Raw genomic sequence first — 26,407 nt, forward strand, 5'->3', positions numbered from 1 at the left:
AGTTTCTTGTCTTTTTTTTTGCTTTGGTGTTCTCTTAGTCGATTTTTTATATTTAAGTACGGGTTCGCTCAGCGTTCCCGTCATGTCATTTTTCCCGCTCGTGTCCGAAGAATCACTTTCGGTTATATCCATTGTTCATATATTGTCCCTGTATACTAATTTAAACTAAATATAATATAAATATTGTCCAGCACTTTAGCACGTGCACGCGATTTGAAGCCGAGAATTTAAGAGATAAAAGTTTTTTTTTTTTTTTTTTTTTTTTACTTACAAATAATATAATATAATATAAATACTGTTCAGCACTTTAACACGTGCGCGCAGTTTGGAGCCGAGAATATAGAGGTAAAAAGTTTTTTTTTTTTTTTTTCTTTTTACTTACAACATAAAATAATAAAAATGTTCATCACTTTATCACGTGCACACGGTTTGGAATAAAGATTAGTTGAGATAAAGTTTCTTTCTTTTTTTTTTCTTTTTACTTACCGCGCAATACAATAAAAACACTGTTCATCACTTCGTCACGTGCACGCGGCATGAAATAAAGAATATTTGAGATCACCGTCGATTAACGCCACTGCAGCAAACGTGTCCGTTCTCTACCGAGTTCGGATATAAAGTGAGTGGGTAGGGACAGTGGGAATCTCGTTAATCCATTCATGCGCGTCACTAATTAGATGACGAGGCATTTGGCTACCTTAAGAGAGTCATAGTTACTCCCGCCGTTTACCCGCGCTTGCTTGAATTTCTTCACTTTGACATTCAGAGCACTGGGCAGAAATCACATTGAGTCAACACCCGTTGGGGCCATCGCAATGCTTTGTTTTAATTAGACAGTCGGATTCCCCTAGTCCGTGCCAGTTCTGAGCTGACCGTTGAATGGCGGCCGAAGAGGATATCCAAATACCGATTAAGGTAATATGGAACCTCGCAGCAAGACGGTTCCGCGGGAGGCCAAGGCACGGGACCGAACTCGGATCCATAATCATCACAAATACTCCAACCATGAAGGAAGGAGAGAGATGCTCCAATTACTTCACCTCGCCCAGGCCCGGCACGTCAGCCGTGACCCACTTCCTCGCCAAGCCCGACACGCCCCGATCCTCAGAGCCAATCCTTATCCCGAAGTTACGGATCCAATTTGCCGACTTCCCTTACCTACATTATTCTATCGACTAGAGGCTCTTCACCTTGGAGACCTGCTGCGGATATGGGTACGAACCGGCGCGAGCCTCCACGTGGCCCTCTCCTGGATTTTCAAGGTCCGAGGGGAAGATCCGGACACCGCTGCAACTGCGGTGCTCTTCGCGTTCCAAACCATATCTCCCTGCTAGAGGATTCCATGGAACTCGAACGCTTATGCAGAAAAGAAAACTCTTCCCGGATCTCCCGACGGCGTCTCCAGGTCCTTTTGGGTTACCCCGACGAACTCTCTTGCGAGGGCCCGACTTTTTGACGGTTCCGCTGCCGGGTTCCGGAATAGGAACCGGATTCCCTTTCGCCCGATGGGTGTGTACAAACTTTTTACGTGTTTGTGTACACGTACACACGTACGTACGTACGTAAATAATAAAGCTACACCACATCAACATCGGCTTTCGCCTAGGGCTTAGGATCGACTGACTCGTGTGCAACGGCTGTTCACACGAAACCCTTCTCCACGTCAGTCCTCCAGGGCCTCGCTGGAGTATTTGCTACTACCACCAAGATCTGCACCGACGGCGGCTCCAGACGGCCTCACGGCCAATCCTTCTGCGCACACCGCCGCGACCCTCCTACTCGTCAGAGCTTCATGGTCGCGCGCAAAACGCGAACCGCACATGCCGCTGACGGTCGAGTATAAGCACGACGCTTCAGCGCCATCCATTTTCAGGGCTAGTAACTTCGGCAGGTGAGTTGTTACACACTCCTTGGCGGATTCCGACTTCCATGGCCACCGTCCTGCTGTCTTAAGTTACCAACGCCTTTCATGGTATCCCATAAGCGTCGATTTTGGCGCTTTAACTCGACGTTTGGTTCATCCCACAGCGCCAGTTCTGCTTACCAAAAATGGCCCACTTGGCACTCTGATTCGAGTCTCGCGGCTTCATAAGTTCGAGCAAGCCGGAGATCTCACCCATTTAAAGTTTGAGAATAGGTTGAGGTCGTTTCGACCCCAATGCCTCTAATCATTCGCTTTACCGGATGAAACTCGTACGCTACGAGCGCCAGCTATCCTGAGGGAAACTTCGGAGGGAACCAGCTACTAGATGGTTCGATTAGTCTTTCGCCCCTATACCCAGTTCCGACGATCGATTTGCACGTCAGAATCGCTACGGACCTCCATCAGGGTTTCCCCTGACTTCGTCCTGACCAGGCATAGTTCACCATCTTTCGGGTCCCAGCGTGTACGCTCTTGGTGCGCCTCTTCTCGTAATGAGAACGAGACGCCCCGGGAGTGCGAAGCGATCCAATTTATTAAAAAAGCAAATCGCTTATCCTCCCTTGGTCTACGCGAGGTAAACCTTTACTTTCATTACGCCTTTAGGTTTAGTTATTTCCCAATGACTCGCGCACATGCTAGACTCCTTGGTCCGTGTTTCAAGACGGGTCCTGAAATTACCCAAATCGATAGCGTCGTTGATCGGCGTTTCGAAACGAGGTCTGTTCGAGAACACCGTAACCAACAGTCGTTCCGGGACAGAATCGGCATTATGTCCGATTACCGTCAAACACGAAACGCTCTTGCTACGGGCCGAACGCTAATTATAATTTAGCGGCCCCGCGCCATATTTGTACCGTCGAGCGAGTCTGTCGGAATATCGAGGGTCCGCATGAAAAAATCAAGTGGTCTCCACCTCGAGTCTTAAACAGACACCCAACGGATCACGACGTCCTACTAGAGGAAAAGTGCACGCGTTCGATATCGATTAGAAAAACGTAAAACGCGATTTATTGTGTTGCCGAAACAACAACAATATCCGTCATACAAACGTTCAACTTCAATTATCGAAACGCGAATGAATTTCCTCTTTCGACCTTTCGGGTTTCTCAGGTTTACCCCTGAACGGTTTCACGTACTCTTGAACTCTCTCTTCAAAGTGCTTTTCAACTTTCCCTCACGGTACTTGTTCGCTATCGGTCTCGTGGTCATATTTAGCCTTAGATGGAGTTTACCACCCACTTAGGGCTGCACTCTCAAGCAACCCGACTCTCAGGAGAGATCCTCACGCAATCGGCAACGGTCGCTACGGGCCTGGCACCCTCTATGGGCTGTGGCCCCGTTCAAGAAGGACTTGGACGCGCCGCACGATCTCGTGATAAACGGATCCTCCCTAACACCACATTTCCCGGTGGCCGATATCGACCACGGGATTCGGTGCTGGGCTTTTCCCTGTTCGCTCGCAGCTACTAAGGGAATCCTAGTTAGTTTCTTTTCCTCCGCTTAGTAATATGCTTAAATTCAGCGGGTAATCTCACCTGCTCTGAGGTCGATATATTATAATATATCTATAATATTTAAATACAATTCGCTAAAATATCACAAAAAAAAAAAACGTGTGTTTAATCACATTATACGAAATATAACATTATTTGTTTTTATTTATAGAGGCGGCAGAGCAAGTTATACATATATATATATATATATATATATATATATATATATATATAATTCATATATTTTGTCGATACAGTATAAATGATATAAAAAAAAACACTGGTCAGACGTCCAGTCTTCGAAACTTTATTATTTCTCTCGGACACGACGACCGCGTTATCATTTTAAATATATATAATATATACACTTATTTATCGACTATATATACGTAAATATAACTCTACCAAACAAATTTTATGTATTTCATATAAAAATACACACGATCAATTTATGGTAGTAATAGCGTCGTTGTGTTCAAAAATTGCGCAAATTTTTTCTATAAAAAATTTACGCTGCTTTTCGCATTTTAGGATGCCGCACAAAAAAAAAATACGCACAAGTTTATAGTATGTGCGTGTGTTTTCTTTTAGTGTGCGTTATTGTGTCTCACACATCCAACACGCTTAGTCATTTATTTTTCTATAATAAATTGAAAAATTTTAAATTCTAAGCAGTCTTTTAAATTGATACGACCCTCAGTCAGGAGTGGTCCGGGAACGAGTATCCGAGGACCGCAATGTGCGTTCGAAATGTCGATGTTCATGTGTCCTGCAGTTCACAAGTTGACGCGCAATTAGCTGCGTTCTTCATCGACCCACGAGCCAAGTGATTCACCGTTCAGGGTAATCATTTTATTATGTCGTTTTCTCATATTCTATTCGTCGTATTTTTAATATTTGATTATTAAATTAATAATAATATTATAATATTTTATACGCGTATAGAATTATCTAACGACATTTATATATATATATATATATATATATATATATATATATTATTTATTAAATGGTAATTATATATAAATTTTAGAGAAATTATAATATCGTACTTAAAAATATCCGATAAATTTTAACCGCTGCACATGTTTTATTACAAACGAGGCGCGCATAGACAGATATCTCGCACGATATATTCCTCTTAATTATTACAAGTTTTTTAATCTTGAAAGTTTTATACAAATTTCGACACGGTCGGGCGTAAATCTTCGAACACCTTCGAAATAATACGTGAAATATTATTTCTAAAACGAATTTTTATACATATCGAAAGAATCGACACGTGCTTAAAAGTTTCGTTTAGGTACCCGGATGAAGAAAATGTCTTATCATCTCACATAATCATCATCACATATAATATTGTCGAAATTTTTTTGTATTACCTTCGATCGATAAAAAACTTATGTAATAATAAAAAAACGAAATAAAATTTCTCCATAAAAATACAGAAGACAGACACACACGACGACAACAACAACAACAACAACAACAACAGACGACGTTTCAATAATCTATATATTTTTCGTTTATTATAATAACGATTCTTTATATTAGAACGTTTTTAGTTAACAAGAAATTTTGTTAATGATCGTTCTGTCAATCGTTAATATATATATATATATAATAATAAAAATATATTGTTACTACTATTGTGTCGTCATCGTCGTTCGTCGTCGTCGTCGTCGTCGACTCCTTCTACTAATCTATGATAAAAATTTTTCGTTATTTTTACTGTAAATTTATATATGTAGATATATATTTTATAGACGTATGAAATATATTTATCTTTTTTTTTTTTAAATATTATTCGAAACTTGTTCGAATTTTATAAAAAAAAAAAAAAAAAATTTCAATATATATACATCATATATTTATATCATATATAAATTTTCTTTTGAAGAGTTCGATTATTTTGTAGAAAAGAAAAATTTCTTTCACAATTATATATAATATAATAATACAGACTTGATTTCGTTTTTTTATTTTTTGTTTAAAAACGAACAAATACTCTGTAATGATCCTTCCGCAGGTTCACCTACGGAAACCTTGTTACGACTTTTACTTCCTCTAAATGATCAAGTTTGGTCATCTTTCCGAAGCATCGGCGACGCCGAAACGCCACCGCGCTCAGTCCGAAGACCTCACTAAATCATTCAATCGGTAGTAGCGACGGGCGGTGTGTACAAAGGGCAGGGACGTAATCAACGCGAGCTTATGACTCGCGCTTACTGGGAATTCCTCGTTCATGGGGAACAATTGCAAGCCCCAATCCCTAGCACGAAGGAGGTTCAGCGGGTTACCCGGGCCGCTCGGCCAGGGAGGACACGCTGATTCCTTCAGTGTAGCGCGCGTGCGGCCCAGAACATCTAAGGGCATCACAGACCTGTTATTGCTCAATCTCGTGCGGCTAGAAGCCGCCTGTCCCTCTAAGAAGAATTATTTGTACGCCGACAGTAAAAACCGCGAACGGCAAGAGCCGAAACTCAATACCGACGGGCCTTTGGGATGTCGAAATACGCCTAGTTAGCAGGCTAGAGTCTCGTTCGTTATCGGAATTAACCAGACAAATCGCTCCACCAACTAAGAACGGCCATGCACCACCACCCACCGAATCAAGAAAGAGCTCTCAATCTGTCAATCCTTCCGGTGTCCGGGCCTGGTGAGGTTTCCCGTGTTGAGTCAAATTAAGCCGCAGGCTCCACTCCTGGTGGTGCCCTTCCGTCAATTCCTTTAAGTTTCAGCTTTGCAACCATACTTCCCCCGGAACCCAAAAGCTTTGGTTTCCCGGAAGCTGCCCGCCGAGTCATCGGAGGAACGTCGGCGGATCGCTAGCTGGCATCGTTTATGGTTAGAACTAGGGCGGTATCTGATCGCCTTCGAACCTCTAACTTTCGTTCTTGATCAATGAAAGCGTTTTTGGCAAATGCTTTCGCTTCTGTCCGTCTTGCGACGATCCAAGAATTTCACCTCTAACGTCGCAATACGAATGCCCCCATCCGTTCCTATTAATCATTACCTCGGGGTTCCGAAAACCAACAAAATAGAACCGAGGTCCTATTCCATTATTCCATGCACACAGTATTCAGGCAAAATTTTGGCCTGCTTTAAGCACTCTAATTTGTTCAAAGTAAACGTGCCGGCCCACCTCGACACTCAGTCAAGAGCACCGCGGCGGGATTGAGTTGGGCCGCCCTTGCGAGCTAAGCCCACCGGCAGGACGTCCCACGACACGCCAGTTGACACCGCGTACGATGAACCAGCGGCGTGGGACACAGATTCGACTACGAGCTTTTTAACCGCAACAACTTTAATATACGCTATTGGAGCTGGAATTACCGCGGCTGCTGGCACCAGACTTGCCCTCCAATTGATCCTCGTTAAAGGGTTTAGAGTGTACTCATTCCGATTACGGGGCCTCGGATGAGTCCCGTATCGTTATTTTTCGTCACTACCTCCCCGTGCCGGGAGTGGGTAATTTGCGCGCCTGCTGCCTTCCTTGGATGTGGTAGCCGTTTCTCAGGCTCCCTCTCCGGAATCGAACCCTGATTCCCCGTTACCCGTTACAACCATGGTAGGCGCAGAACCTACCATCGACAGTTGATAAGGCAGACATTTGAAAGATGCGTCGCCGGTGCGAGACCGTGCGATCAGCGAAAAGTTATTCAGAGTCACCAAATTGTACGATGACGAGCAAGCCCGCCACCGATTGGTTTTGATCTAATAAAAGCGCTCCTTCCGTCTCCGGTCGGAACTCTGTTTGCATGTATTAGCTCTAGAATTACCACAGTTATCCAAGTAAATGTGGGTACGATCTAAGGAACCATAACTGATTTAATGAGCCTTTCGCGGTTTCACCTTAATTTGGCTTGTACTGAGACATGCATGGCTTAATCTTTGAGACAAGCATATGACTACTGGCAGGATCAACCAGGGAACTACTATTTGTGTATTTTATATATAATAAAACTATTATCGAAAAAGTTTTAATAACAATATCCACCACATAATGTGAGGATGAGAATTATGATGACGTTTTTTCATATTACATATATTTTATATTTATACACATAATATTTTATATTCATCTATATTCTCGTATATAATAAACACATTGTTATTTACTTTTTCGTTTGCGTGGTGTTTGCTGCGCTTATTATTGAAAATATATAATTTTCGGCGCCACGCTTTATATATTATAATATATTTTTCTTATATTTCATAAAATTTTCACCGAATCGACTATAAATTTATCTAAAATTTAATCGAAATGATATTTTAAATAAGATATAATTACGTCGACCGGAATAGAATTTCGACATTATCTCTACCCTTCGCTAGATTGTAAGCGACATGGTTTACAATTAGATAATAATGAACGAAATTTTTATTCTCGCTCGGAATAATGAGAGTTATCGCAATGTTGTGTAATAATATAAATGTTATATTATTATATATATTTTTATAGACGATCGCATATGAATCGCTCGCGGTAAAACGCTAGCTAAATTCGCGATCTCGCAATATATATTTAATTTGTGGATAAATTGATATAATATCTAAAAAGGGAACCGCTAGCAATATACGATAATATATTGGAGGAGAACGGGGACCCTTTCAGAAAACTATATAATCCACTATAATGTGGAATGACCGATACAACGTCTTTACGTAAATTATAACGAGTTCATTAAAATTTAACGAGACGTCAACTTCGATACACCACACATATATGTGCGCTGTACAACGGTACGCTTTCTACATTAACATTAATAAAGATGTATAGTGAAAATATATAAAAGATGTATTATGAATATTAAAAAGAAGTATTATGAAACTTCATACCGTCCGAGACGTAAAAGTGTTATGGAAAATATTAACAATAACGGAAAAAAAGTATTATGAAATTAGATTGCCGCTCGATGTACGAACGTACGAGATGTATTATATAAAAGTTGTATGAAAATAGTGATAATAATGAAAAACAAGTATTATGAAATGAGATTTTCCCTAAATATATGAACTTGTCGAAAAAGATGAATTGTGAAAGTTGAATGGAGACGTTTTGTGTGTAGGAGCCGTTCGAGGTATATTATATAAAAGTGTTATTGAAAATATTGACAATAACGGAAAAAATGTATTATGAAATTAGATCGCCGCTCGATGAACGAACGTACGAGATGTATTATATAAAAGTTGTATGAAAAAAGTAATAATTATGAAAAACAAGTATTATGAAATGAGATTTTCCCTAAATATATGAACTTGTCGAAAAAGATGAATTGTGAAAGTTGAATGGAGATGTTTTGTATGTAGGAACCGTTCGAGGTATATTATATAAAAGTGTTATGGAAAATATTAACAATAACGGAAAAAATGTATTATGAAATTAGATCGCCGCTCGATGAACGAACGTACGAGATGTATTATATAAAAGTTGTATGAAAATAGTAATAATTATGAAAAACAAGTATTATGAAATGAGATTTTCCCTAAATATATGAACTTGTCGAAAAAGATGAATTGTGAAAGTTGAATGGAGATGTTTTGTATGTAGGAACCGTTCGAGGTATATTATATAAAAGTGTTATGGAAAATATTGACAATAACGGAAAAAATGTATTATGAAATTAGATCGCCGCTCGATGAACGAACGTACGAGATGTATTATATAAAAGTTGTATGAAAATAGTAATAATTATGAAAAACAAGTATTATGAAATGAGATTTTCCCTAAATATATGAACTTGTCGAAAAAGATGAATTGTGAAAGTTGAATGGAGTTGTTTTTTATGTAGGAGCCGTTCGAGGTATATAATATAAAAGTGCTATGAAAATATTAACAATAACGGAAAAAAGTATTATGAAATTAGATCGCCGCTCGATGTATGAACGTCCGAGATGTATTATATAAAAGTTGTATTAAATTAGTGATAATAATGAAAAACAAGTAGTATGAAATTATATTCCGCTCGATATAAGAACTTGTCGAAAAAGATGAATTGCGAAAATTGAATGGAGATGTTTTGTATGTAGGAGCCGTTCGAGGTATATTATATAAAAGTGTTAAGCGTGGCTTCAGGCCGGCAGAGGGCGCTAGTGTCTGTAAATTCGTGTCAAGTTTGGCGTCTGGCCGGCAGAGGGCGCTAGTGTCTATAAAACCGTGTTAAGTGTGGCTTCTGGCCGGCAGGTGGCGCTAGTGTCTGTAAATTCGTGTCAAGTTTGGCGTCTGGCCGGCAGAGGGCGCTAGTGTCTATAAAACCGTGTTTAGTTTGTCTTCTGGCCGGCAGAGGGCGCTAGTGTCTGTAAATTCGTGTCAAGTTTGGCGTCTGGCTGGCAGAGGGCGCTAGTGTCTATAAAACCGTGTTTAGTTTGTCTTCTGGCCGGCAGAGGGCGCTAGTGTCTATAAAACCGTGTTAAGTGTGGCTTCTGGCCGGCAGGTGGCGCTAGTGTCTGTGAATTCGTGCAAGTTTGGCGCCTGGCCGGCAGAGGGCGCTAGTGTCTATAAAACCGTGTTAAGTGTGGCTTCTGGCCGGCAGGTGGCGCTAGTGTCTGTAAATTCGTGTCAAGTTTGGCGTCTGGCCGGCAGAGGGCGCTAGTGTCTATAAAACCGTGTTTAGTTTGTCTTCTGGCCGGCAGAGGGCGCAAGTGTCTGTAAATTCGTGTCAAGTTTGGCGTCTGGCTGGCAGAGGGCGCTAGTGTCTGTAAATTCGTGTCAAGTTTGGCGTCTGGCCGGTAGAGGGCACTAGTGTCTATAAAACCGTGTTAAGTGTGGCTTCTGGCCGGTAGAGGGCGCTAGTGTCTGTAAATTCGTGTCAAGTTTGGCGTCTGGCCGGCAGAGGGCGCTAGTGTCTATAAAACCGTGTTAAGTGTGGCTTCTGGCCGGCAGGTGGCGCTAGTGTCTGTAAATTCGTGTCAAGTTTGGCGCCTGGCCGGCAGAGGGCGCTAGTGTCTATAAAACCGTGTTTAGTTTGTCTTCTGGCCGGCAGAGGGCGCTAGTGTCTATAAAACCGTGTTAAGTGTGGCTTCTGGCCGGCAGGTGGCGCTAGTGTCTGTGAATTCGTGCAAGTTTGGCGCCTGGCCGGCAGAGGGCGCTAGTGTCTATAAAACCGTGTTAAGTGTGGCTTCTGGCCGGCAGGTGGCGCTAGTGTCTGTAAATTCGTGTCAAGTTTGGCGTCTGGCCGGCAGAGGGCGCTAGTGTCTATAAAACCGTGTTTAGTTTGTCTTCTGGCCGGCAGAGGGCGCTAGTGTCTGTAAATTCGTGTCAAGTTTGGCGTCTGGCTGGCAGAGGGCGCTAGTGTCTATAAAACCGTGTTTAGTTTGTCTTCTGGCCGGCAGGTGGCGCTAGTGTGTATAAAACCGTGTTAAGCGTGGCTTCAGGCCGGCAGAGGGCGCTAGTGTCTATAAAACCGTGTTTAGTTTGTCTTCTTGCCGGCAGGTGGCGCTAGTGTCTATAAAACCGTGTTTAGTTTTTCTTCTGGCCGGTAGGATATAAGAACTTGTCGAGGTGTAACATATAAAAGTTGTATGAAATAGTAATAACATCGAAAAAAAAAAACCGTGTCAAGTTTGGCGCCTGGCCGGCAGAGGGCGCTAGTGTCTATAAAACCGTGTTAAGTGTGGCTTCTGGCCGGCAGGTGGCGCTAGTGTCTATAAAACCGTGTTTAGTTTGTCTTCTGGCCGGCAGAGGGCGCTAGTGTCTATAAAACCGTGTTAAGTGTGGCTTCTGGCCGGCAGGTGGCGCTAGTGTCTGTGAATTCGTGCAAGTTTGGCGCCTGGCCGGCAGAGGGCGCTAGTGTCTATAAAACCGTGTTAAGTGTGGCTTCTGGCCGGCAGGTGGCGCTAGTGTCTGTAAATTCGTGTCAAGTTTGGCGTCTGGCCGGCAGAGGGCGCTAGTGTCTATAAAACCGTGTTTAGTTTGTCTTCTGGCCGGCAGAGGGCGCTAGTGTCTGTAAATTCGTGTCAAGTTTGGCGTCTGGCTGGCAGAGGGCGCTAGTGTCTATAAAACCGTGTTTAGTTTGTCTTCTGGCCGGCAGGTGGCGCTAGTGTGTATAAAACCGTGTTAAGCGTGGCTTCAGGCCGGCAGAGGGCGCTAGTGTCTATAAAACCGTGTTTAGTTTGTCTTCTTGCCGGCAGGTGGCGCTAGTGTCTATAAAACCGTGTTTAGTTTTTCTTCTGGCCGGTAGGATATAAGAACTTGTCGAGGTGTAACATATAAAAGTTGTATGAAATAGTAATAACATCGAAAAAAAAAAACCGTGTCAAGTTTGGCGTCTGGCCGGCAGAGGGCGCTAGTGTCTATAAAACCGTGTTAAGTGTGGCTTCTGGCCGGCAGGTGGCGCTAGTGTCTGTAAATTCGTGTCAAGTTTGGCGTCTGGCCGGTAGAGGGCACTAGTGTCTATAAAACCGTGTTAAGTGTGGCTTCTGGCCGGCAGAGGGCGCTAGTGTCTGTAAATTCGTGTCAAGTTTGGCGTCTGGCCGGCAGAGGGCGCTAGTGTCTATAAAACCGTGTTAAGTGTGGCTTCTGGCCGGCAGGTGGCGCTAGTGTCTGTAAATTCGTGTCAAGTTTGGCGCCTGGCCGGCAGAGGGCGCTAGTGTCTATAAAACCGTGTTTAGTTTGTCTTCTGGCCGGCAGAGGGCGCTAGTGTCTATAAAACCGTGTTAAGTGTGGCTTCTGGCCGGCAGGTGGCGCTAGTGTCTGTGAATTCGTGCAAGTTTGGCGCCTGGCCGGCAGAGGGCGCTAGTGTCTATAAAACCGTGTTAAGTGTGGCTTCTGGCCGGCAGGTGGCGCTAGTGTCTGTGAATTCGTGCAAGTTTGGCGCCTGGCCGGCAGGTGGCGCTAGTGTCTGTGAATTCGTGCAAGTTTGGCGCCTGGCCGGCAGGTGGCGCTAGTGTCTGTGAATTCGTGCAAGTTTGGCGCCTGGCCGGCAGAGGGCGCTAGTGTCTATAAAACCGTGTTTAGTTTGTCTTCTGGCCGGCAGAGGGCGCTAGTGTCTGTAAATTCGTGTCAAGTTTGGCGTCTGGCTGGCAGAGGGCGCTAGTGTCTATAAAACCGTGTTTAGTTTGTCTTCTGGCCGGCAGGTGGCGCTAGTGTGTATAAAACCGTGTTAAGCGTGGCTTCAGGCCGGCAGAGGGCGCTAGTGTCTATAAAACCGTGTTTAGTTTGTCTTCTTGCCGGCAGGTGGCGCTAGTGTCTATAAAACCGTGTTTAGTTTTTCTTCTGGCCGGTAGGATATAAGAACTTGTCGAGGTGTAACATATAAAAGTTGTATGAAATAGTAATAACATCGAAAAAAAAAACCGTGTCAAGTTTGGCGCCTGGCCGGCAGAGGGCGCTAGTGTCTATAAAACCGTGTTAAGTGTGGCTTCTGGCCGGCAGGTGGCGCTAGTGTCTATAAAACCGTGTTTAGTTTGTCTTCTGGCCGGCAGAGGGCGCTAGTGTCTATAAAACCGTGTTAAGTGTGGCTTCTGGCCGGCAGGTGGCGCTAGTGTCTGTGAATTCGTGCAAGTTTGGCGCCTGGCCGGCAGAGGGCGCTAGTGTCTATAAAACCGTGTTAAGTGTGGCTTCTGGCCGGCAGGTGGCGCTAGTGTCTGTAAATTCGTGTCAAGTTTGGCGTCTGGCCGGCAGAGGGCGCTAGTGTCTATAAAACCGTGTTTAGTTTGTCTTCTGGCCGGCAGAGGGCGCTAGTGTCTGTAAATTCGTGTCAAGTTTGGCGTCTGGCTGGCAGAGGGCGCTAGTGTCTATAAAACCGTGTTTAGTTTGTCTTCTGGCCGGCAGGTGGCGCTAGTGTGTATAAAACCGTGTTAAGCGTGGCTTCAGGCCGGCAGAGGGCGCTAGTGTCTATAAAACCGTGTTTAGTTTGTCTTCTTGCCGGCAGGTGGCGCTAGTGTCTATAAAACCGTGTTTAGTTTTTCTTCTGGCCGGTAGGATATAAGAACTTGTCGAGGTGTAACATATAAAAGTTGTATGAAATAGTAATAACATCGAAAAAAAAAAACCGTGTCAAGTTTGGCGCCTGGCCGGCAGAGGGCGCTAGTGTCTATAAAACCGTGTTAAGTGTGGCTTCTGGCCGGCAGGTGGCGCTAGTGTCTGTAAATTCGTGTCAAGTTTGGCGTCTGGCCGGTAGAGGGCACTAGTGTCTATAAAACCGTGTTAAGTGTGGCTTCTGGCCGGCAGAGGGCGCTAGTGTCTGTAAATTCGTGTCAAGTTTGGCGCCTGGCCGGCAGAGGGCGCTAGTGTCTATGAAACCGTGTTAAGTGTGGCTTCTGGCCGGCAGGTGGCGCTAGTGTCTATAAAACCGTGTTTAGTTTGTCTTCTGGCCGGCAGAGGGCGCTAGTGTCTATAAAACCGTGTTAAGTGTGGCTTCTGGCCGGCAGGTGGCGCTAGTGTCTGTGAATTCGTGCAAGTTTGGCGCCTGGCCGGCAGAGGGCGCTAGTGTCTATAAAACCGTGTTAAGTGTGGCTTCTGGCCGGCAGGTGGCGCTAGTGTCTGTAAATTCGTGTCAAGTTTGGAGTCTGGCCGGCAGAGGGCGCTAGTGTCTATAAAACCGTGTTTAGTTTGTCTTCTGGCCGGCAGAGGGCGCTAGTGTCTGTAAATTCGTGTCAAGTTTGGCGTCTGGCTGGCAGAGGGCGCTAGTGTCTATAAAACCGTGTTTAGTTTGTCTTCTGGCCGGCAGGTGGCGCTAGTGTGTATAAAACCGTGTTAAGCGTGGCTTCAGGCCGGCAGAGGGCGCTAGTGTCTATAAAACCGTGTTTAGTTTGTCTTCTTGCCGGCAGGTGGCGCTAGTGTCTATAAAACCGTGTTTAGTTTTTCTTCTGGCCGGTAGGATATAAGAACTTGTCGAGGTGTAACATATAAAAGTTGTATGAAATAGTAATAACATCGAAAAAAAAAAACCGTGTCAAGTTTGGCGCCTGGCCGGCAGAGGGCGCTAGTGTCTATAAAACCGTGTTAAGTGTGGCTTCTGGCCGGCAGGTGGCGCTAGTGTCTGTAAATTCGTGTCAAGTTTGGCGTCTGGCCGGTAGAGGGCACTAGTGTCTATAAAACCGTGTTAAGTGTGGCTTCTGGCTGGCAGAGGGCGCTAGTGTCTGTAAATTCGTGTCAAGTTTGGCGTCTGGCCGGCAGAGGGCGCTAGTGTCTATAAAACCGTGTTAAGTGTGGCTTCTGGCCGGCAGGTGGCGCTAGTGTCTGTGAATTCGTGCAAGTTTGGCGCCTGGCCGGCAGAGGGCGCTAGTGTCTATAAAACCGTGTTAAGTGTGGCTTCTGGCCGGCAGGTGGCGCTAGTGTCTGTAAATTCGTGTCAAGTTTGGCGTCTGGCCGGCAGAGGGCGCTAGTGTCTATAAAACCGTGTTTAGTTTGTCTTCTGGCCGGCAGAGGGCGCTAGTGTCTGTAAATTCGTGTCAAGTTTGGCGTCTGGCTGGCAGAGGGCGCTAGTGTCTATAAAACCGTGTTTAGTTTGTCTTCTGGCCGGCAGGTGGCGCTAGTGTGTATAAAACCGTGTTAAGCGTGGCTTCAGGCCGGCAGAGGGCGCTAGTGTCTATAAAACCGTGTTTAGTTTGTCTTCTTGCCGGCAGGTGGCGCTAGTGTCTATAAAACCGTGTTTAGTTTTTCTTCTGGCCGGTAGGATATAAGAACTTGTCGAGGTGTAACATATAAAAGTTGTATGAAATAGTAATAACATCGAAAAAAAAAAACCGTGTCAAGTTTGGCGCCTGGCCGGCAGAGGGCGCTAGTGTCTATAAAACCGTGTTAAGTGTGGCTTCTGGCCGGCAGGTGGCGCTAGTGTCTGTAAATTCGTGTCAAGTTTGGCGTCTGGCCGGTAGAGGGCACTAGTGTCTATAAAACCGTGTTAAGTGTGGCTTCTGGCCGGCAGAGGGCGCTAGTGTCTGTAAATTCGTGTCAAGTTTGGCGCCTGGCCGGCAGAGGGCGCTAGTGTCTATAAAACCGTGTTAAGTGTGGCTTCTGGCCGGCAGGTGGCGCTAGTGTCTGTAAATTCGTGTCAAGTTTGGCGCCTGGCCGGCAGAGGGCGCTAGTGTCTATAAAACCGTGTTTAGTTTGTCTTCTGGCCGGCAGAGGGCGCTAGTGTCTATAAAACCGTGTTAAGTGTGGCTTCTGGCCGGCAGGTGGCGCTAGTGTCTGTAAATTCGTGTCAAGTTTGGCGTCTGGCCGGCAGAGGGCGCTAGTGTCTATAAAACCGTGTTTAGTTTGTCTTCTGGCCGGCAGAGGGCGCTAGTGTCTGTAAATTCGTGTCAAGTTTGGCGTCTGGCTGGCAGAGGGCGCTAGTGTCTATAAAACCGTGTTTAGTTTGTCTTCTGGCCGGCAGGTGGCGCTAGTGTGTATAAAACCGTGTTAAGCGTGGCTTCAGGCCGGCAGAGGGCGCTAGTGTCTATAAAACCGTGTTTAGTTTGTCTTCTTGCCGGCAGGTGGCGCTAGTGTCTATAAAACCGTGTTTAGTTTTTCTTCTGGCCGGTAGGATATAAGAACTTGTCGAGGTGTAACATATAAAAGTTGTATGAAATAGTAATAACATCGAAAAAAAAAAACCGTGTCAAGTTTGGCGCCTGGCCGGCAGAGGGCGCTAGTGTCTATAAAACCGTGTGTTCACGCCAGAATTAATTCAAAACTCATGAAAACTGGCAACGCTGTCCGACCAACCGACTACTGAGCGAATGGAAGAAATGAGATAATATAATAAGTTCTGTTGTTAAAGCTATGTAAAAACTTTCTTACAAACAAATGTTAATGTGAACGTGTTAATAATAACTATAATACAAAAAATATGGTCCTTCGAGCCGGATTATAAACAAACATTTTTTGTATTATAGTTATTATTAACACGTTCACATTAACATTTGTTTGTAAGAAAGTTTTTACATAGCTTTAACAACAGAACTTATTATATTATCTCATTTCTTCCATTCGCTCAGTAGTCGGTTGGTCGGACAGCGTTGCCAGTTTTCATGAGTTTTGAATTAATTCTGGCGTGAACATACTCCCCGCGTTGAAAGCATAAGGATGGCTTTCAAAGGTCAACTGGAAGGGGGCAGATTTTTTGAAAGCTTCTTTTGATGATTTCTCCAGAGGGAGTTCTTATAGAAGCGACCCTAGCGATACCGTCAGGGCCTCTATGGAGCTTGCTGATTCTACCTAATAACCACTGAGTGGGCATAGTGTTCTCGCCTTTCACTAAAACGAGAGAATCTTCTACTAGATGGCCTTGGTTGGACTTCCATTTGGTGCGTCTTTGGAGCTCCGCAATGTACTCAGATTTCCATCTGTTCCAGAAGTGCTGTGCTAATTGTTGTACGAGCTGAAATCTGGAAAGTCGATTCATTTTTATGTCGGTGACATCTTGATCAGGTGCTGCAATTATTGGTCTTCCAATCAAGAAGTGAGCTGGGGTAAGAGGTCCAAAATCGTTGGGATCAGAGCTCAGTGGGCATAAAGGACGCGAATTCAAAATCGCCTCGATTTGTGCGAGAACTGTGGCAAATTCTTCAAATGATAAATGAACTTGGGTCAAAACGCGCCTTAAATGATGCTTTACGCTTTTGACAGCTGCTTCCCACAAACCTCCGAAATGAGGAGAGTAGGGTGGTATAAAACTCCACTCTATATTCTGAGAGCTACATTTCTCGATTATAGTGTTGCTGCCATGTTTTAGAAAATCCTTTAGCTCTCGCTGTGCCCCGACGAAGCTTGTTCCATTGTCGGACAATATTTTTGATGGTTTGCCTCGTCTAGAGACAAAACGATATAGCGCTTGAATAAATGATTCTGAAGAAAGGCTAGAAATCAATTCCAAATGGACTGCTTTAGTTGATAAACAAATAAATACGCCAATATAACATTTACTTAAACGACAACCTCTACCTTTCTTATCGTTAATCATAAATGGCCCCGCGTAATCAACTCCCACTATTGAAAATGCACTAGAAGGATTAGTTCTATCGCGCGGTAAGTTGGCCATAATTGGCTGTATGGTTTTAGCATTGAATTTGAAGCATTTCACACAATTCTTAACAGTCTTTCGTGCAAGATTTCTACCGGATATAACCCAGTAATTTTCTCTTATAGTGCTTAAGAGCAGCTGAGGGCCGCCATGCAATAGGCGTTCATGTTCTTGTAAAAATAGTAGCTTTGAAAAATGATGCTTTGAATTGATCAAAATTGGATGCCTTTTGTCAAAGGAGTAATTTGAATGTTTTAGTCGCCCTCCTACGCGTAGCAAACCATCGGGTTCTAGAAAGGGACTAAGACTTAATAGATTACTATGGGAGCTCAAAGGCTTGTTATTTTTCAATGTTTCAATTTCGGTAGAATACGATTGAGATTGACAAATTCGAATGAGACATTTTAGAGAATCACTTAACTCCTGTACTGTAAGAGAACCGCCTCTTCTGCGATTTCTCTGAAGACAATTATCCTTAAATCGTAAAATGTATGCCATTGTTCGTTGCATTCTTGAGAAATTTGAAAAACGTTCAAAGGGAAAACTCAGAGTAGGGGGCGCAACATTGGTCAGAAGACTGGATTTAAGTTCAGGTAAATCATGAAGCACCTCCAGCTTGTCATTGGGCCAAAAACTTGGGTCCTTAGCTAGCCAAGTAGGGCCGCGCCACCACAAATCAGAGTTTAAAATTTGACTAGGATATATTCCCCTTGAAGCAATATCTGCTGGATTATCGTGGGTGGGGATGTGCCTCCAATCGGCGTGTTTAGTGAGAGACTGAATTTCTGCCACTCTATGGGCCGTGAATGTTTTTAGCAGATTCGGGCTTGTGCGTACCCAAGCTAGAGCTATAGTTGAGTCCGACCAAAGTGTGAAAGATTTGAATTGAATTTTCAAAGCAGTTTTAGCTTTATCTGTTAGGCGGGCTAGAAGCAATGCTGCGCATAATTCCAACCGCGGGATTGGTATTGTTTTTATAGGTGCCACCTTTGCTTTGGCGCATAACAGGGATACATGAACCTTTTGATCGGAATCAATACTTCTCAAATAAACACAGGCTCCGTAAGCCTTTTCCGAAGCGTCAGCGAAACCATGCAGTTGTAATTCAACAGCATTCTTGCAAATAGCTTGTCTGTTTAACTCAAGATCGTTCAAAATAAGAAGCTCCTTCTCCAACCTTACCCAATTTTCAGATATAGCTTTTGGAATAGCGTCATCCCAAGCTAATTTATTTTCCCATAATTTTTGCATTATCATTTTTGCGATAATAGTACATGGGCTTAGTAAACCAAGGATGTCGAATATTTTTGATATAGTAGATAAAATTGTGCGTTTTGTGACCTTTGTACCTATAGGATTGGTATGAATTTTATATTGAAGCTTGTCGTTATTGCAAACCCATATCAAGCCTAATGTTTTTGTTTTGCCATCATGCGCAAATTCTAGTATATCGGATTTTAAATCATTTGAACTTATATTTTTGAGCGCGTTGGTGTCGTTAGAGCACCATTTTCGGAGTGCGAAACATCCCGATTTAAGAGTGTCACTTATCGCTTTACATATGTATTGCGCATGCTCAAGTGTAGGTGCACCTGTTAACAGGTCATCTACATAAAAGTCGTGCTTAATGATTTCGGCTATTTCCGGGTTCATTTCTTGAATATCCTCAGCGAGTTTAGCTAAACAGCGTATTGCAAGATAACTGGCAGAGGCTTGCCCGTATGTAACGGTATTTAGCTGGTAGACTTCCAGGTTATCACTCGGATTTTCGCGCCATACAATTTTTTGCAAATGCCTTTGCTCGGGCGTTATTGAAATTTGCCGGTACATTTTAACTATGTCTGCCGAAACTACATAGTTATATTTCCTAAACCTTAAGACTATTGATAGTAAATCGTCTTGTAAAACGGGTCCAATGACTTGAATATTGTTGAAGGATAGACCGTTGCTAGAGGGCGCTGATGCATCGAAAACTACCCGTAGTTTTGTGGTCAAACTCTCTTCTCTCAAAACTCCGTGATGCGGCATGAAATATTCGAAGCTTGAATCATTGCCGTTACAAATTGTCATATGGCCTAGCTCTTTATACTCGTTCATAAATTGTATATATCTGCTGTGCAGCATTGGATCTCTCCTGAATTTTCGTTCTAATGCATAGAAACGTTTTTCGGCTTGAGCTTTCGACTCACCTAAACTAGAAGGTTGTTGCTTCAAAGGTATAGTGACTGTAAAACGTCCGTTCGCGTCTCTGGTAGTAGTTTTGATGAAATTGTCCTCGCAAAATTGTTCATCTGGAGAAAGTTGTCGCGTGCTAGATATTTCCTCGATTTCCCAAAATTTGGCTATTGAATTTAATAATTCCTGGTTTATACTTAAATTACAAGAAGCCTTTTCAACGTTGTTAGTACTTATTTGCCCAGATACAACCCAACCTAGCACTGTATCAATTAATAGCGGCATATTTTTTCCTAACGAAATTTTGTTATTGCTTAAAATTGTCCAAAATAGGTCCGCGCCAATGAGCATGTCTACTGGTCCGGGAATATTGAATTGTGGATCAGCTAGCTTTAGATCACCTGGAATCGCCCAAGATTGCGTGTTGATTCGACAACACGGCATCACACTTGTAATCTCTTTTAGAATATAACAATTGCCATGCGCTTTAAAATTGGTATGTATAGATTTAAATGAAACCTTACACCTTTTACTGACCTTTGAAATATTGTTTGAAATTCCGAAAATTGAAAGATCTGTTTTATGTGTCGCAATATTCAAACGCTTTTGCAAATCCTCCGTTATAAAGGAAGTTTGAGAACCACAATCTAATAACGCTCTTGCTTTGTGAAAATTATTGAAATTGTCTGAAATGAGTAAACAGGCGGTAGATAATAGCACCTGCCCCGCCGCTGGTACCACTACGCCACTGCTTAGTGCTGCGGAACTTGAGCTCGCGTTGTCCGCTATCTCGAGTTTTTCATGCAAAATTGTATTGTGCCAAGCTTTACACACTTTGCAAGGCCCTAATTTACACTGTTTGACAGAGTGACCCGAACGCAAACAGTTATGGCAAAGATTTGATTTTTTGACAAAATCTTTTTTTTGTGTTATTGTTAATCCGAGAAACTCTGCACAACGATATATTGAATGCTCTTTCTTGCAATAGGAGCATGTATATGTACTTGAGGTCAATGACCTTACTCTACTTTGTTTATTGAATTTATTTTCCTCATTACTAAATTTTGAATCTGATTTATTTAAACTGAGACTGTTCTTTGATTCTAACATATTAAGAAAATTGGAACGTTTTTGTAAAAATTGTAGGAATTTATCTAACTTTGGCAATTCTTCCTGATCTCTATTTTCCCTTTCCCATTCAAGGTTTGAGCTAGTATCTAATTTATTAGTAATCCAAAAAATTAGTAGAGGATCCCAATTAGTTATATTTTGCCCCAATTGTTCAATAGATCCCAAATGTTTGTGAATATCGTCAGCTAAATTTTGTAGTTTTTCAGCTGTCGGTTTTTGTATATTTTCTAATGAAAAAATAGCTCTAATATGTTCATATATTAATTTTTTAGTATTGTCAAATCTTTTTGAAATTGTGGCCCATGCCACTTCATAATTGTCGGCCGTATATTTGATTTTGGAAATGGACGCCGCTGCTGTTCCTCCTAGTGCACTTCGCAAGTAATAAAATTTTTGAATATTATCTAATTTTTTACTATCATGAATAAGGCTTTTATATGTGTCCCTGAATTCTAACCAATCTTCAAAGTTTCCACTGAATTTAGGAAGTGATATATCCGGAAGCTTTATACCCTCGTTTTTACAACAAGCTTTGTCTGAAATCACGCTAAGATTTGTATCATTATCGTGATTATTGTAGCTTTGTAAAATGTTTTTAGCAACAGCGATTGCATCATAATATGAATTTTCAAATCTCTCTCGTTCGATTAATTGCTCATCTAAATTTATATCATCCTGTAACTCTATTTCTAATTGATATGATTTGAATTCGTCAAGATAATTTTCGGCATCACGTAACCTATCTTTTAATTTTGTAACTTCTGTTTGGCTTAAATTAGATATAGTTGCAAATTCATTTACCGCTTTTGTGAAAATAGTTAACTGAGCTTTAATTACACCTCTTTTCTTTATTAGTTTGCCAAGTTCTGCCATTTTATATTGTCAAATTGTTCAAGCACAAACAGAGAAGCTTTGAAATCGCAAATGGAAAGAAAAATTCGGAAATAAATAATTTGGAACAAACTCACTCTGATTTCGGTCGAACTGCCTGATTCTTGCAATTGAACTAGTCGGCCAGTTGAGTTGATGTCTGGTCGCCGTGATATTGTATCGACTACTTGTTTGGTCGATCACTTTGCACTCGTTGATAGTTGCTTGCAGCACGTGGTAAATTGTTTTTGGGTTATAGTTGTTAATAATATATTGTTTATTGCGAATTTTCACTGGTTTTGTTTATAATCCGGCTCGAAGGACCATTTTTTGTATTATAGTTATTATTAACACGTTCACATTAACATTTATTTGTAAGAAAATTTTTACATAGCTTTAACAACAGAACTTATTATATTATCTCATTTCTTCCATTCGCTCAGTAGTCGGTTGGTCGGACAGCGTTGCCAGTTTTCATGAGTTTTGAATTAATTCTGGCGTGAACATACCCGCGTTGAAAGCATAAGGATGGCTTTCAAAGGTCAACTGGAAGGGGGCAGATTTTTTGAAAGCTTCTTTTGATGATTTCTCCAGAGGGAGTTCTTATAGAAGCGACCCTAGCGATACCGTCAGGGCCTCTATGGAGCTTGCTGATTCTACCTAATAACCACTGAGTGGGCATAGTGTTCTCGCCTTTCACTAAAACGAGAGAATCTTCTACTAGATGGCCTTGGTTGGACTTCCATTTGGTGCGTCTTTGGAGCTCCGCAATGTACTCAGATTTCCATCTGTTCCAGAAGTGCTGTGCTAATTGTTGTACGAGCTGAAATCTGGAAAGTCGATTCATTTTTATGTCGGTGACATCTTGATCAGGTGCTGCAATTATTGGTCTTCCAATCAAGAAGTGAGCTGGGGTAAGAGGTCCAAAATCGTTGGGATCAGAGCTCAGTGGGCATAAAGGACGCGAATTCAAAATCGCCTCGATTTGTGCGAGAACTGTGGCAAATTCTTCAAATGATAAATGAACTTGGGTCAAAACGCGCCTTAAATGATGCTTTACGCTTTTGACAGCTGCTTCCCACAAACCTCCGAAATGAGGAGAGTAGGGTGGTATAAAACTCCACTCTATATTCTGAGAGCTACATTTCTCGATTATAGTGTTGCTGCCATGTTTTAGAAAATCCTTTAGCTCTCGCTGTGCCCCGACGAAGCTTGTTCCATTGTCGGACAATATTTTTGATGGTTTGCCTCGTCTAGAGACAAAACGATATAGCGCCTGAATAAATGATTCTGAAGAAAGGCTAGAAATCAATTCCAAATGGACTGCTTTAGTTGATAAACAAATAAATACGCCAATATAACATTTACTTAAACGACAACCTCTACCTTTCTTATCGTTAATCATAAATGGCCCCGCGTAATCAACTCCCACTATTGAAAATGCACTAGAAGGATTAGTTCTATCGCGCGGTAAGTTGGCCATAATTGGCTGTATGGTTTTAGCATTGAATTTGAAGCATTTCACACAATTCTTAACAGTCTTTCGTGCAAGATTTCTACCGGATATAACCCAGTAATTTTCTCTTATAGTGCTTAAGAGCAGCTGAGGGCCGCCATGCAATAGGCGTTCATGTTCTTGTAAAAATAGTAGCTTTGAAAAATGATGCTTTGAATTGATCAAAATTGGATGCCTTTTGCCAAAGGAGTAATTTGAATGTTTTAGTCGCCCTCCTACGCGTAGCAAACCATCGGGTTCTAGAAAGGGACTAAGACTTAATAGATTACTATGGGAGCTCAAAGGCTTGTTATTTTTCAATGTTTCAATTTCGGTAGAATACGATTGAGATTGACAAATTCGAATGAGACATTTTAGAGAATCACTTAACTCCTGTACTGTAAGAGAACCGCCTCTTCTGCGATTTCTCTGAAGACAATTATCCTTAAATCGTAAAATGTATGCCATTGTTCGTTGCATTCTTGAGAAATTTGAAAAACGTTCAAAGGGAAAACTCAGAGTAGGGGGCGCAACATTGGTCAGAAGACTGGATTTAAGTTCAGGTAAATCATGAAGCACCTCCAGCTTGTCATTGGGCCAAAAACTTGGGTCCTTAGCTAGCCAAGTAGGGCCGCGCCACCACAAATCAGAGTTTAAAATTTGACTAGGATATATTCCCCTTGAAGCAATATCTGCTGGATTATCGTGGGTGGGGATGTGCCTCCAATCGGCGTGTTTAGTGAGAGACTGAATTTCTGCCACTCTATGGGCCGTGAATGTTTTTAGCAGATTCGGGCTTGTGCGCACCCAAGCTAGAGTTATAGTTGAGTCCGACCAAAGTGTGAAAGATTTGAATTGAATTTTCAAAGCAGTTTTAGCTTTATCTGTTAGGCGGGCTAGAAGCAATGCTGCGCATAATTCCAACCGCGGGATTGGTATTGTTTTTATAGGTGCCACCTTTGCTTTGGCGCATAACAGGGATACATGAACCTTTTGATCGGAATCAATACTTCTCAAATAAACACAGGCTCCGTAAGCCTTTTCCGAAGCGTCAGCGAAACCATGCAGTTGTAATTCAACAGCATTCTTGCAAATGGCTTGTCTGTTTAACTCAAGATCGTTCAAAATAAGAAGCTCCTTCTCCAACCTTACCCAATTTTCAGATATAGCTTTTGGAATAGCGTCATCCCAAGCTAATTTATTTTCCCATAATTTTTGCATTATCATTTTTGCGATAATAGTACATGGGCTTAGTAAACCAAGGATGTCGAATATTTTTGATATAGTAGATAAAATTGTGCGTTTTGTGACCTTTGTACCTATAGGATTGGTATGAATTTTATATTGAAGCTTGTCGTTATTGCAAACCCATATCAAGCCTAATGTTTTTGTTTTGCCATCATGCGCAAATTCTAGTATATCGGATTTTAAATCATTTGAACTTATATTTTTGAGCGCGTTGGTGTCGTTAGAGCACCATTTTCGGAGTGCGAAACATCCCGATTTAAGAGTGTCACTTATCGCTTTACATATGTATTGCGCATGCTCAAGTGTAGGTGCACCTGTTAACAGGTCATCTACATAAAAGTCGTGCTTAATGATTTCGGCTATTTCCGGGTTCATTTCTTGAATATCCTCAGCGAGTTTAGCTAAACAGCGTATTGCAAGATAACTGGCAGAGGCTTGCCCGTATGTAACGGTATTTAGCTGGTAGACTTCCAGGTTATCACTCGGATTTTCGCGCCATACAATTTTTTGCAAATGCCTTTGCTCGGGCGTTATTGAAATTTGCCGGTACATTTTAACTATGTCTGCCGAAACTACATAGTTATATTTCCTAAACCTTAAGACTATTGATAGTAAATCGTCTTGTAAAACGGGTCCAATGACTTGAATATTGTTGAAGGATAGACCGTTGCTAGAGGGCGCTGATGCATCGAAAACTACCCGTAGTTTTGTGGTCAAACTCTCTTCTCTCAAAACTCCGTGATGCGGCATGAAATATTCGAAGCTTGAATCATTGCCGTTACAAATTGTCATATGGCCTAGCTCTTTATACTCGTTCATAAATTGTATATATCTGCTGTGCAGCATTGGATCTCTCCTGAATTTTCGTTCTAATGCATAGAAACGTTTTTCGGCTTGAGCTTTCGACTCACCTAAACTAGAAGGTTGTTGCTTCAAAGGTATAGTGACTGTAAAACGTCCGTTCGCGTCTCTGGTAGTAGTTTTGATGAAATTGTCCTCGCGAAATTGTTCATCTGGAGAAAGTTGTCGCGTGCTAGATATTTCCTCGATTTCCCAAAATTTGGCTATTGAATTTAATAATTCCTGGTTTATACTTAAATTACAAGAAGCCTTTTCAACGTTGTTAGTACTTATTTGCCCAGATACAACCCAACCTAGCACTGTATCAATTAATAGCGGCATATTTTTTCCTAACGAAATTTTGTTATTGCTTAAAATTGTCCAAAATAGGTCCGCGCCAATGAGCATGTCTACTGGTCCGGGAATATTGAATTGTGGATCAGCTAGCTTTAGATCACCTGGAATCGCCCAAGATTGCGTGTTGATTCGACAACACGGCATCACACTTGTAATCTCTTTTAGAATATAACAATTGCCATGCGCTTTAAAATTGGTATGTATAGATTTAAATGAAACCTTACACCTTTTACTGACCTTTGAAATATTGTTTGAAATTCCGAAAATTGAAAGATCTGTTTTATGTGTCGCAATATTCAAACGCTTTTGCAAATCCTCCGTTATAAAGGAAGTTTGAGAACCACAATCTAATAACGCTCTTGCTTTGTGAAAATTATTGAAATTGTCTGAAATGAGTAAACAGGCGGTAGATAATAGCACCTGCCCCGCCGCTGGTACCACTACGCCACTGCTTAGTGCTGCGGAACTTGAGCTCGCGTTGTCCGCTATCTCGAGTTTTTCATGCAAAATTGTATTGTGCCAAGCTTTACACACTTTGCAAGGCCCTAATTTACACTGTTTGACAGAGTGACCCGAACGCAAACAGTTATGGCAAAGATTTGATTTTTTGACAAAATCTTTTTTTTGTGTTATTGTTAATCCGAGAAACTCTGCACAACGATATATTGAATGCTCTTTCTTGCAATAGGAGCATGTATATGTACTTGAGGTCAATGACCTTACTCTACTTTGTTTATTGAATTTATTTTCCTCATTACTAAATTTTGAATCTGATTTATTTAAACTGAGACTGTTCTTTGATTCTAACATATTAAGAAAATTGGAACGTTTTTGTAAAAATTGTAGGAATTTATCTAACTTTGGCAATTCTTCCTGATCTCTATTTTCCCTTTCCCATTCAAGGTTTGAGCTAGTATCTAATTTA

General features: G+C 42.1%; 2 protein-coding genes and 2 non-coding genes across 4 annotated transcripts; all 4 read right to left on the bottom strand.

Annotated features, from left to right (window-relative positions):
- Positions 1-4,107: 4,107 nt before the first annotated feature.
- Positions 4,108-4,263, bottom strand: LOC130452244 (5.8S ribosomal RNA). The gene has a single exon (XR_008910886.1). It is a non-coding gene; the product is annotated as a 5.8S ribosomal RNA (ribosomal RNA).
- Positions 4,264-5,429: 1,166 nt separating this feature from the next.
- Positions 5,430-7,351, bottom strand: LOC130452254 (small subunit ribosomal RNA). The gene has a single exon (XR_008910896.1). It is a non-coding gene; the product is annotated as a small subunit ribosomal RNA (ribosomal RNA).
- Positions 7,352-16,436: 9,085 nt separating this feature from the next.
- Positions 16,437-21,545, bottom strand: LOC130452235 (uncharacterized). Its single transcript, XM_056791522.1, has 2 exons — positions 21,089-21,545; positions 16,437-19,834 (listed from the first exon to the last, which is right to left on the bottom strand). Exons 1-2 carry the CDS (start codon positions 21,543-21,545, stop codon positions 16,437-16,439), a joined length of 3,855 nt encoding a protein of 1,284 aa, XP_056647500.1.
- A 532-nt stretch (positions 21,546-22,077) lies between these two features.
- On the bottom strand, positions 22,078-25,467 carry LOC130452236 (uncharacterized). Its single transcript, XM_056791523.1, has one exon. It carries the CDS (start codon positions 25,465-25,467, stop codon positions 22,078-22,080), a length of 3,390 nt encoding a protein of 1,129 aa, XP_056647501.1.
- Positions 25,468-26,407: the final 940 nt, after the last annotated feature.

The sequence above is a fragment of the Diorhabda sublineata genome, unplaced genomic scaffold (genome assembly GCF_026230105.1).
Source record: "Diorhabda sublineata isolate icDioSubl1.1 unplaced genomic scaffold, icDioSubl1.1 Dsub_32, whole genome shotgun sequence".
Classification (NCBI taxonomy): domain Eukaryota; kingdom Metazoa; phylum Arthropoda; class Insecta; order Coleoptera; family Chrysomelidae; genus Diorhabda; species Diorhabda sublineata.